We start from the raw sequence: 12818 nt of genomic DNA, 5'->3' as shown, positions 1-12818 counted from the left end.
TACTTTCCTTTCTAATCAGAAAATTGTCTTGCTTACACAATTATGTTATTACTGAACACATTTAGGGAACAATAAAAACAACAACATACATACTTACATAACCTATGTGCACAGATCTTCTTATGCATTCACTTACATTTAGGCAAGCATAAGATGCCACAAGACCAAGCAGAATGGGAAAATTGGCCAGATGCCAAGGAGCCAAGGGGAGCCCTGCCCTGTCCTACTGAAAATGCTTTTGCATGGGCCAGAAAATGGTGCTGTCCAGTAATTGATGTAGTTCTGAAACATGTAGCTATGAGTTTATTTGCATGCTGAGAATAAAATTTATGCCCCTGTTCGGTCCATGAGTCTGTATGTTTATTGATTTATTTCCACTTGCTCTTCAACAAAAATGAGCAGGCATGAAAAGCCCTAGAGGTATGCTACTGTTCAGAGTGAGAAGCTCTGTTTTACATATACTGTATTTGATAATCCTGATAAATAACAAATATTGTTTTCCTACAGCTTCAGTTCAGTTTTATGCTGAAGTGCCAACAGCTGTTGTCAGCTGTGTATCCCTACAGGACCCATACCTCTTTTTCAATGTGTTTGTTATATATGAATACAGACACAGTCTTACGATCTGCTCTCAACCATCTGAAATACAATGCAAAACTGTCACACATTTTGGGTTGATTCAGAAAAACGGGTGTCGGGTCTGAACTCTGTAGACATATGTTTGGTCACACTGCTGTCTGTTAACCTGGTAAAACCTGTGTCTTGCTCTGGTCACTTTCTGCTGTCAAATACCTATTTCCTGCCTTCTGGAAAACATACACAGAGTAGAGACTGAAGCATATTGGCAGAGTAAAACCATTCAGGAAAATAATTTCAGAAACCCGATTCGATTGCCATTTACGTGTACTTTACCTGGAATACTCAGACCCACATCATACTGCCAGATTTTAGACTCTAGACAAAAGTTTTGCTGTGAAAGATTTTAACTATTCATTAACCCAAATAAGCACAGTTTACTTTAGACCTGGTTAATTACACAATTACTTCTACTATGTCAAAAGCTTTCAGACAGTAAACCAGAAAAAACATATTTATTTTATTTGTTATGTTGTTATGTTATATTTATTCACTTTTGGGGATTTCTTTTTTCAATTTTACAAATGCACTATTTGTATTACGTTTTCAGATGCAGTTGGAAATTTTTCAGTCTGTTTTATTCGTGTAAAGTTGGCAATTTGGACAATTTAAAGGAAATCCTGCCACCTAGTGGCAACTGAGATGGAGTAGGCAAAGCTCCTCTCTCATGGCTAATGAATGTTTGTCATGCAGTATTTAGCTATTAGATTTTAATAAGATTACTTTATGCATTTTTTCAAATCATAGTTATTTCCCTGAAAGAATATTGTACTTGCTGTACAACTTGCCTTCATGAGAATCGTACTGTGCTATTTACTATAAAACTATAATCATCACTGTAAAAGTCAGGTTTAGAGTTGCTGGAGCCATTTCATTCATATGTCACATTTTCAAAAGGCTCCTCTAGAGGACTGTTTTCTTGTACTCCTTTTTATTGGTTGAATAAATCCTTGGTAATCTTGCCCGTTCTCTGTTTCTTGTAAGAATACAAGAAGTAATCAGTTATCCTCTACCTTACATGTATTAAGACAAAGATCCTTTTGTCCAAAAAAGATCTGCAGAATTATACTTGCTGTTTTAAAAGGGTAGGGCAGAAAGGACTCTGCATTTAAATGATAGTTAAATAAAAAGTAAAGTAGGAATATTAACATAAAAGGCATTACTGTTATTTAATCAATCTGCAATAATTGGAAATAATTCTATATGTATTAACCAAACTAAGTAATGATAAATAAGGCACTATGATTCTTCTTAAACATGAGCAGCTCTCTGAGAAAGAAAACCCACTTTGATATATCTGGTGTCACTGTGTGATTTTCAGTTCACAGCTGCAGAGCTTTATTTGCAAGCATGGAAGTGATGTACTTTTTTGGTTTTATGCAGAGCAAGAGCATTCAGTCCTTTTGGATTTTTGTTGTTTTTGTTGTTCTTGAATTGCAAAGAGCAGTCATATCTCACATGTCTAGTTTGAGGATTCAGCTATGTCTTGGCCAGAGCTATGTTTTTACCAGCAATTCTCCACTGGTGATAGGATTCTTGAGGCGTGCAAAATTTGGCGTACATTAATTACATTTGGCCAGTTCAAAGTATGCCAGTTGACTTCCAGTCTTAATGGGGGTTGGGGGTTAGTGAATTGCCTGTGTGAAATAGAGTGACACAGGTCTTGTCAAGGTGAATCAGTCTAGAAAAACAAAACTAGATCTAAGGATCTTGGTTTATACCTTCATTTGCCTTGAGAATGGTAGATCAATCAGTTTGTTCCTTGACATATCCCAGAACTGTCTTGGGGTTTTGTGGCTTGCCTTGACAGCAAATGGCCTTTTCACACTGTTCCAAGTCAGAAATACTGCCCTTACTGTGCCTGATGTCAATGTGCTCATCCTGCTAGGCCAGAATATTGCTGAAAACTGGATTCCTACACATGAATTGCAGTAAAATCTGTGTAGTGAAACCTTTTCTATTTCATCCAGTTGGGCAGATAACTTACTTATGATTTCAACATCTGTAGTTCCCAGGTCAGGTGTTTTCCCTACAAAATGCTGTTTCCAAATGATAAAACTTCTACTGCATCTAATAGTTCACTATGGGAAGCTTCACAGAATCATAGAATGGTTTGTGTTGGAAAGGACCTTAAAGGTTATTTCATTACAATCCTTTTGCCATGGTCAGGGACAGCTTCCATAGAGCTTTGTTTCTCTTTGCTTGAGAAACAACTAACGTCCAGAAATAGATTCTGTAATTGCATGTTCCCAAGAGCTCACAAACAGAAGTGACCAGATTAGTAGAGTTTCTCTCATCTATACTTTATTATGCCAGGCAAGGAGCTTCAGAAGACACAATGGGTGAGATGGTTTGTGTACACCATATTATTTCTCTGTCAAGAATAAGGGGAGAGGAATTGTATTTGAACCAGATGCTTAATTAAGTAATCTTGTCCCTCCTCAGAGCAGACAAACAGGCTGTACCCCTAGTATCTGGTCCATGATGTTTGTCCCTGATGTTACAGAAGCCTATGAAAGTAGTAACTTTTTACTACAGTTGCTTCCACTTCTTTAAAATAGAGCTCCTCTGTAATATCCACAAGAGAAACAGGAAATTGTTTTTTGTTTTAATTTGTGCTAGCAATTTCTCTGTGGCCCAGATAGGGGGAGAGATAACTTGAAGAAGGAGGAAGGACAGATTAAAGAGAAATCCTTCTGACTGCTTGTGTTACGTGGCAAATTTGAAAAGAGCATGTAAATTTAATAACTGCAGAATAAGATTTGTGCATGACCCACTACAGTTAATTCTCTCTTATCTAATGTTCTGAAATATTTGTAATATCTTTCTGTGCTCTTGGCCTGCTCTAACAATAACCTTCGGAATGAAATAACCTCTTTTGGATCCCTTTCTTTCTGATTCTCACCTATGTGTCTCTTGCAAACATTATGCCAAAATTCTTAGGGGGGAAAAAAAGGTGCTTTTAACTTACTTATTTATTGTTAAAGAGAAAAACTTTATTTGTGTGCTACAGCTTCAGTCAACTATCGGCCACCCACCAGAAGAAGCACCTTTTAATCCATATGTGCTGCAAAGGATCAGAGGTCTTACAGGAGCAGAAAGAGGTAGGCAGAGTAATATATGTAATTAATGCAATTTTCTTCCTCATGGCAGAGCTCTTTCTCAATCCTTATTTATTTTTTCTTGCATATATTTCACATTCTGTTATGTATTGGTATAGCCACTATCATAACTGAAGCCAGGTAGCTGAAGATACCAGCTGTCACAATGTATAACAAAAATGATTTAGTAGAAATCCCTTTTTCCATTTCAAAGTGGAGTATTATTTCCTGGACTCTAAAAACTATATCATCTCATGTCACAAAAAGAATTGTGCCCTGTTGCATCCACAGTGCCAAGCATAATGCAGTTAAAGTTAGGTGCCTGAGAATGAAGTACATATAAGGCAGCATTCTGAGTGAAGAACTGTGTGAGGTAACTCATGGGGAGTACCAAGGAGAAGGGCCAACCTTTAGCCTTCCTTTTATCAAGTAACCTCCTGGTTTCACCCTGCACAAATGTTCAGTAACTGCAGCATGTCACCAGGGGGACGCCTCTGTCTTTTGGTCTGCCCTAAAATGCATATAGATGGACAGCATATGGTTTCTTTATAATGCCTTTGCAAGTCATACACACTGATGGTCTTCAACGTAGAAAAAATGAATATATTAGCTGTGGCAGCAAAAATGTCTGAAATCATGTCTAATTTTTTCATTGTTTGAACTGCAGGTGATCAGAGAGAGGCCTTACCCATGGATACTGAAGTCTATGAAAGTCCATATGCTGATCCAGATGAAATTAAACCAAAAAATGTCACTCTTGACAGGAAGTTGTTGACTTTGGAGGAAGGTGAACTTGGCTCTGGCAACTTTGGTACTGTAAAGAAAGGGTTCTATAAGATGAAAAAGTGAGTGTTGCCTTCTATTTTCATGGAATCCAGTATGTAAAAGTTCTAGTGTTTACTTTTTGGAGTAGCGTGTCATTTGGAGTGACACACTGTAACTAATTTCAGTTAATATTCACCAGTTTCTCTCTTTGTATGTACACTTACACACTCATTTTTGTCTTAAGTAGGAAAGTACTGTTTATGACTACTTTCTTTCCTGATGGGGATAGTAGAGTAGGAATCCCACTTTCTTGCTCCATAGTTTGCAGAAGTACTACTGATGCACAGTATTTCCCATCTGCACAACATCTCTGTCAGAAAACCTGGATAGTGCCATGGACAGTTTACCTATAGCAAAGAGAGTTTTGCCTGAAGTGTGATAAATACCAGTTTCCTGAAGCTGGAATGATGATTTTCAAGAAGACAGAACATGTAACATTTTCCAGCACATCATGTCAGTAGGAACAGACCCTGTTTGTACTTGACTCTTCATGCATTTTCATAGTAAAATGTTATCAGTATGCTGTTTATGTGCATGGACTGGTTTTGTACACACTCTCATCTCTTGAAGTTGGAGGCATTTCTTTAACCGAGGTTTTCAGACGCAGAAAGGATTTCTATTTTTCTAGTATAGGATGTAGGAATTTGAAGGGCTCTGATCTCAGCTTGTGTATATTTTAATTGTGTTTCACACTTGAGCTATGTTGATCTCATCAGTCACTCTGTCAGTTTGCTGTATGAATGGAAGTTTGCAGAAGTAGGCTTAGATTCTCAGGGTTTCAAAACCTTGCCTTGGCAACTGGCAGTGATGCATGTTCCAGTCTCCCCCCCAAAACACCCCAGTGCTTAGAAAACTCTTTATAGCTTTTCTTGCCAGAAAAGCTTTATGCCATCTTACCAGAGTGGACAAAAAAAATTTGTCCAGTGGTTTTTTTTCAGGCTTCTTTAGGCATTGTTATGACAATCTGTAATTTTCTCAGGTTCTTTTCATTCTCACTCTTTTGCTTAGCTGTCTTCTGAGCATTTGATAGAGTGATGTTCCTGTTATGGCTGGATTTTTCTCCTCTGAGTGTCAATTCTGTCTTTTGTCACAATTTGTACCATGTGAATGGAAATACCTGATGAAGATTGTGTGCATTGGTGCACAGATTTTTCAGCAGCTAGTCTCAGAACTGGATTCTCTTTTGCAGGGGTGCCAAGCCTGTCGCTGTAAAAATTCTGAAGAATGAGAGTAATGATCCAGCCATAAAGGATGAGTTACTGAGAGAAGCGAATGTAATGCAGCAACTGGATAACCCATATATTGTCCGAATGATAGGTATATGTGAAGCTGAGGCCTGGATGTTAGTAATGGAAATGGCTGAACTTGGGCCATTGAACAAATTTTTGCAAAAAAATAGGTATGTAAACTTTGATTCCATTCCATAGGCATGGAAAAGTTCCTTTCTTTTATTTTTTTCTTTAAGGACAATTAAAATTGATATGTTGTTAATGTAATAATTAATGATTGTAGTTATTCTTCACTGGAACGTGTCTCCAAACTGTCAAATATTTCTGCCAAAATAGAGTATTTTGAATAAATGAAGGACTTTTCATATATCCTTCTTCTCCATATCTCCTTCATATATCCAACTTCTCCTTTATTAATGTGATCACATGTCATCTTGCCCAGGACAGGAGCTTAGATTGCCTTTTCAAATTGAAGCTTAGCTAAATGTAAATGAACCAGGTTCCCAGTGTAACATGGACAAGTTTGGAGTAAAGATTTGTATCTGAACTCCATGAAAAGTCATGAAAATGAACTACTGACCTCTTTAAAATTCAATTGTGATTTCAGACATGTCACAGAGAAGAATATAACAGAGCTGGTGCATCAGGTTTCCATGGGGATGAAATATCTGGAGGAGAATAATTTTGTTCATAGGGATCTGGCTGCAAGAAATGTGCTCTTAGTCACCCAACATTATGCCAAAATTAGTGACTTTGGACTTTCTAAAGCTCTTAGTGCTGATGAAAATTATTACAAGGTAAGTCTGAGCACAACATGAAAACTGTGTAGTATCATAGCTTAATAAGGATATTTTCAGTTGAAATGCAGTTGAAAATGAGAAATATTATGTATCACTCATTATTTTAAAACCTGATATTAAATTACCAAATTAAAATTTTGTGATCAACATTAAGACATGTAGAGAAGAAAAAGCTTGTCCTTCTTTTTACTTGTCTACTTTCATTTCCCCTTGATAACCTTGTCATTAGAAGATTGAAAGTTATTGTGGAAATTAGATACTACCTTATATAAATGGGGGGAAATGTGTTCGTTGCAAAACAGTTCCCATTATGTCCAAGTAAAATGTATGCTACCACTAATACACTGTCTTATAGAACAGAATTAGGGGAGGCTTTTGAAAGAATACCATTGTTAAATAATAAATTAACCTAAGCAAAATTTGTTTATCTTGGTTTTAAATTCTTTGGACCTCAGTACACGTCAAGTGATTAAAATAATTGCAACATTTAATAAGGTAAAAGGTGGGAGACCAAGGCTGTTACCATGTGTATATTTGTTTTCCTGATATACAGTCTTGCAGTTCAAATTACTTCTTCCTTCTGCTTATTCCCTTTTATCAGCTCTTTGAAACTAATAGCCCAACCCCTGAAGCACTGCAGAGGAGAAGCAAGCCCATGCTCCCTTGTGAAGACCTTCCTGTGTAGGAACAGTAGTCACTGCTGCCAGAAAAAGCACCTTAAATCTCTGCCACTAGCCTAGCCTAGCTTCTCAATCCCAGTCTCAGGGCCTCGAGAATTAATGTCAAAGTCGATTTTCTTTACAACTCCACAGGATGCAGTAGGGCCCTGTCACTAGATCTAGCACTGTGCTGGTATTGATTGACACTTGAATGTTCATAAAGCAGTATTATGGCATAATTTAGGTAAACTGCAGTTTGCCACAAGTCACTGTGCTTTGAAATAGAGCAACCTCTTCAACCATCTGGACATGTCTCTTAGCCTTTGTGAGATCCAAATGGAAAAAAATTATTCTAAAGAGCAACTTTAAATTAAATGCCACTAAAAGCATGACTCAAAGTCATTTAGCTGCACTATTTTTTACCATGGATTTCATTTCAGTACATTGTTTTGAAAGTGGAAGATTAGAACAATTTTGTAACACTTTCAAAGAAGCTGCTACCCATTTTCTCTAATGCTAACTGCATCAGAAATGTTATGGTACTTAGTACAAATGTGTGTAGATCTAAGTTAATGTTAATTATGTGCATTCAGATGTTGTTTACTGCTTATCAGTTAATCTAGTCTGCTTTTTTTTCCTTTCTGTTATGACATATTTTAGGCACAAAGTCATGGAAAATGGCCAGTCAAATGGTATGCTCCAGAATGCATGAATTTCTACAAATTTTCTAGCAAAAGTGATGTCTGGAGCTTTGGGGTTTTAATGTGGGAAGCTTTCTCTTATGGACAAAAACCATATAAGGTGAGTGGTTTTATTTGGTCATGTTTTTTCTTTAAAAATTCAGAGCAAATTTGAACCAATATTTTTTCCTAACTAAAGGGACTTGCTGCAAGAAGTGAGTCAAAGGATAGCCCAAAATCGGTTCCAGTCCTGTGTTTGATTTATTCTGTCATGTGTGCTGTAATAATTTGCACCTTGGATGACTGTTCTGGTCACCCTGTTCCAGGGAATGAAAGGTGGAGAAGTTGCACAGATGATTGAAAGAGGAGAACGAATGGAACGTCCTGAAGTCTGCCCAACAGAAGTCTATAGTCTAATGAAATTGTGTTGGACATACAAGTGAGTGTGCTGGGATGCTCTTTTGATAGAAGCACATTTTAATATACATGATTAATAGCTAGAAAAGGGGTGAGTAGGGGTTACTTCAAAATGCATCTTTTCACCTGGAGTTTAGCTTACAACCGCACTCCAAGCTCAGAAGTCAATTGCACTTTCAGGTGAAAATTATCTGAGTTACAGAGTGTACTACAAAAAGTTAATTTTGTAGAACAGAGTTTGCCAGAACAGTTATATACAAAATACATGGTATCATAAAAAATAAGTACACAAAGATGTCAGTCTAATGCATTTTGAAAAGAATGTTTGAAAGTATGCAAATATTTTTGTTTCATTTTGAATTGTGGTTCATTTAATTTTAATTTCCAAGGCTTTAGCTTTACTGAAATTTCAAAGTCATATTGCCAAAATGTTTGTTCTATTTCTCAATATTTAATTTTTTTGAGCTGTTTATCTCTTCTCTAATAATGGAATAGCTTCAAATTGGATCCCACACTGACTTCTTATCAGTGAGAGGCAAACCATCTTTTCTGATATGTCAGAAACATTTTTTCTGTTTCATAACAATTTAGAAATTAGAACTATGAAATACAGAAAAAAAATAAAGCCTACCTGATTCTTTAAATTAGTATATTGCAAAAATATATTAAAACTCTTTCATGATTTATTGTTTCAAACTATTCTGCTTTCTGAAGTTACTTTTAACTGTAGAAAGCACCCAAAATTACTCTAATATCACTTATTCTTCCAGGTCATCATCAGGAGTATAGGTTTGTCCAAAAGTTCTATGTTAAGGAGCTGTGGTACTTCATTTTAGGTACCTTGCTTCATGTTAGCTTTATTAAACCTAGTACTCTAAAAAGAACATGCAACCAAAAAGTAATTCCTACCTTTTGGTTTGACTCCAGGAATGCTATAGCAGTCTACAGTGAAAGGGATTAGGTTTTGTTATTAGTAACAAACATATCATAAAGCATACTGATTTTATTTTTGTACTAAAATATCTTTATTATTAGAAAGAAAATAAATTTAAAAAAGAAGATTCAGGTTAGGCAGAGTAACTATCTCAATATGTAATGTAAAATTGTAAGGGCTTGTTGTCAGTTTAATTGTGTTCTCCAAATAAAGAAACAATTGCAGATATATAAGAAAGATGGTACAGTCATATGATGTGTGGATAGGCTCCTCTCAGTGCTTCTAACCACTCTGTGTGATGGTACTACCCATTATAAGGCAGATATTGCACAGCAAATATTCTTTTCTCCAGATTATTACTAAAGTAAATTAAGTAGAAAATTAAATGGAGCTGATTTACCATTTCTTTGTTCTAGTACCTTCATCAACCACAAACAGGCATGATAGTAAATGGGATGCTCTGTAGGAGCTCTGTAGTAGTATTTGTCACTTGGTATTAATTTTGTAGTATCATTTTTGTAGCCTTAATATACTGTGAGCATCTTTAAGTGAGCCGTCACTGAGGTAGAGTCTCAAGGGGTGTTTGGCCCATGAACCTTGACAGCTCTGTCCTTCCTGCACAGTGACACTTGTCATCTTCCCACAGCGTTGACGACCGACCAGGATTTGTTGCAGTGGAGATGAGGTTACGTAACTACTATTATGACATTTCCCACTAACAGCGTGGAGAGCAGCAGCTTCCTCATCGCCAGCCAGCACCCTCTGAGAAGCAGCACATTTTCCAAAACCAAGCAACCTCAATTCTTGTACTTCCGTTTTCAACCTGCAAAGCTCAGAGCTGAGCCTTGCATCCGTAAGGTTGCCTTTTCTTACCTTCTGCACAAAATCCAGCCCTAAAAGAGTTTTGGAAGTGTAACAGTCTCAAAGTGCGCAGCAAGGATGTTATATAAGATGCTTGTACTTTTGCTACATTCAATTTTACTTTATTTACAGCTTTATTTGCATTATATTTTGCAGTCTTGTAAAACCTATTTAATGACTTTGAGCCCTCTTCCTCTCCTATATTGGAATGCAAATTGGAATTTAAATTCTTCTCATCAACATTATTATCCTTTAAATGTATTTAGTTGTTCCTGCCTTCCCTTTCCTCAAGGAAGAATAGCATAAGCATTTCTCACTATGAAGCAAATTCGCTATACAAGTGTGTCAGACGCTTTGACTGACAGTGTGCTTGATTTTATCACCAAGCCCCTTTAAACCAAATCACATTATCCCTAGTAGTAAAGTAAGCAGAGGGGAATTGGGAGTTCTGGCTTTCTAACATTGTCACATCCTTTAAATGTGACCATTTTCTTTTGTTCCTCATCTCTTCTTTTGTTCTTCAGCCCAGCTGTTCCTCAGGGAGTTATTTTTTCCTAGTGAAAACTGAGAACTCAGAGGCTTGATCCCATCTTGGAAGAAAACATACCAGCACCTAAGATGATTCTATATTTTAACATAAACTCCAACACTGCATTCCTGAAAATACACCTGTGATGGAGCAGCACTTACCTTTCTCTGGGCTCTTCCATCCTTCTCCAGAGATACTTTTTCTATGTATCTATTTGGGTATACCATAGCTCCTTGTGTTGTGCTTTGAATAGCAATCATTTCTATCTTTTCTTCAAACCTTTCATTAGAAAGCATGTGAGAATTTCATGACACCTTACTCCCTCTAGATTTAAATTTCAGATCTAGTTGAAATATTTTATAATGGGCATATGGACAACAAGATTACCAGCTCCAAAATCTTAGTATTTGTCCTGTGGGACAAATCTCAGGAAAAGGCATCTCAGGAAAAGGCATTTGTCTTACCAGTCTTCTGTAATGTAGTGTGCATCTCCATTAAATTGGAAGTATAGTGGAGTAATAACAAATCATGAAATCAATTTCTGATTCAGTTTTTACCCTTATGCTTTGCTTGCTCAACCTCATTTTAAATATTATCAATAGAGACATTTCTATCACTTATTACTTACAAGCAGCTATTTTATTGTCATTTGCATATATCTCAGGAATCTACTTACATTTTGTTTGCTTGATATAGAGATTTTAGAAGAATATAAAGAATAAGATTTAGAGTTAGATATATTTATTGCATATGGCTGGTTAGTATATATGTGATTAATTTTTGTGTGAACAGAGTATTCTTAGAGATGCAGTGGTATTTTTTTTCTCTAGTAATTAAATTGTGTGAGCAATTAAACTGAGAAAGGGTGAAATCATTTTCATAAAAGACGGGACGATAAACAAATATAGAAGCTACTGGTATTTTTTTTATTATTTTTACTAAGTTTATGGCCTGTTTGTTAAATAATATCTGGTGCCTTTTAGTAGTTTAGTCTTGGCTGTCCAGTGCAAGGCACCACAAGCTACTGGAAGATACTGAGTGTAATAGACTGTGTTTCAATGTGACCAAACATGACTTGCTTTGAAGATGATTTAATTTTGTTTTGTTTTTAAGATACATTTTTCTACAAGACCAGCTTCTGTAGAAGTTACCCATAGTTATACATAGGTGTTTTGTCACTTTAGTTATGTTGCAGAGAACTACATGTGCAATTAGTACAGTTATGGGGATATTAGCTATAAAAAAATTGCACAAATCTCTATGAACCAGTGAGTGACAATACTCAATTTTCTAGAATGAGGGATATATTCATCTCTGTCTTTCTCTCTCTTTAAAAGTGATGTCTGATACAACAAACATGGAGGATTATTTCTTCTCTTCTGAGTGAATGTCAACATCACTTTCTGGAGTTACTTGATTATTTTTAACTTCATTATTACATAATTAAAGTTTACAATGAGAATATAAAGTATTGTGAAATAAATAGATTTGGTTTTAACATTTTAATTAAAGATACTTTATAAAATATGCTGTCTTAACAAGAATCCTTTCATAATTACATGCTTTGTAAAAAATCCTGATGCTGTGCTGTATATGTACTGAGTTATCGTGATTGTTGTGGAAGACTGAGGTTTATCTGCTGACAGTGAAAAGTACCCACCAGGACAGATAAGGCCACTGAAGCTTGGGCTGCTTTCAGAGCAATTCAGGAATAGCAGGAAATTCCCAAAATATGCATATTGTTATTGCACCTAAGTATTTTCAAAGTGATTTACAACAATTCTGTGCTGAATCTGTAAGGTTAGAGAATTCCAGGAGTCAATGCACTGTATCAGCTAGCTAAGAATTTCTGCCTTACAGATGTCAGCTATGCAAGATTTAAGTCACATTATGACATGGGGCCTCCCTCAGATGCAGACAGCTGTTCTAGATATTCTAAAATAATAACAGCAACCTCTTAGTGTTTCATTTTGCTTTTTTGTGTGCTCAGGTTTTCTGGAAAGCTAAGGCTAGATGAGTGTGAATGTGAATTTGAACAATAAACAAGAAAGGCGGAAAGGTAGACAACTCTTCAAGCAGCTATTTGCCTTTGGATAAGTCAGTCAGTGTCTGACTGACTGTTCTTCTGTGGATGTTTTCCTGTGTAG

The 12818-nt window shown here is 36.2% G+C and overlaps 1 protein-coding gene across 2 annotated transcripts in view; it reads left to right on the top strand.

The window, feature by feature from the left end:
* SYK (spleen associated tyrosine kinase) overlaps positions 1-12099 on the top strand; it is a 30227-nt gene extending 18128 nt beyond the window's left edge. For both annotated transcript variants that reach the window (XM_066569177.1, XM_066569176.1), the window contains 7 exons: positions 3650-3740; positions 4405-4582; positions 5752-5961; positions 6399-6588; positions 7911-8051; positions 8257-8369; positions 9928-12099. In XM_066569177.1, coding sequence (XP_066425274.1) covers positions 3650-3740; positions 4405-4582; positions 5752-5961; positions 6399-6588; positions 7911-8051; positions 8257-8369; positions 9928-10000 — 996 coding nt within the window. In that variant the 3' untranslated portion in view covers positions 10001-12099. The remainder of the gene's footprint in view (positions 1-3649; positions 3741-4404; positions 4583-5751; positions 5962-6398; positions 6589-7910; positions 8052-8256; positions 8370-9927) is intronic.
* Positions 12100-12818: the final 719 nt, after the last annotated feature.

The sequence above is a fragment of the Molothrus aeneus genome, chromosome Z (genome assembly GCF_037042795.1).
Source record: "Molothrus aeneus isolate 106 chromosome Z, BPBGC_Maene_1.0, whole genome shotgun sequence".
Classification (NCBI taxonomy): Eukaryota; Metazoa; Chordata; class Aves; order Passeriformes; family Icteridae; genus Molothrus; species Molothrus aeneus.
This window is presented reverse-complemented; position numbering and strand designations above follow the sequence as displayed.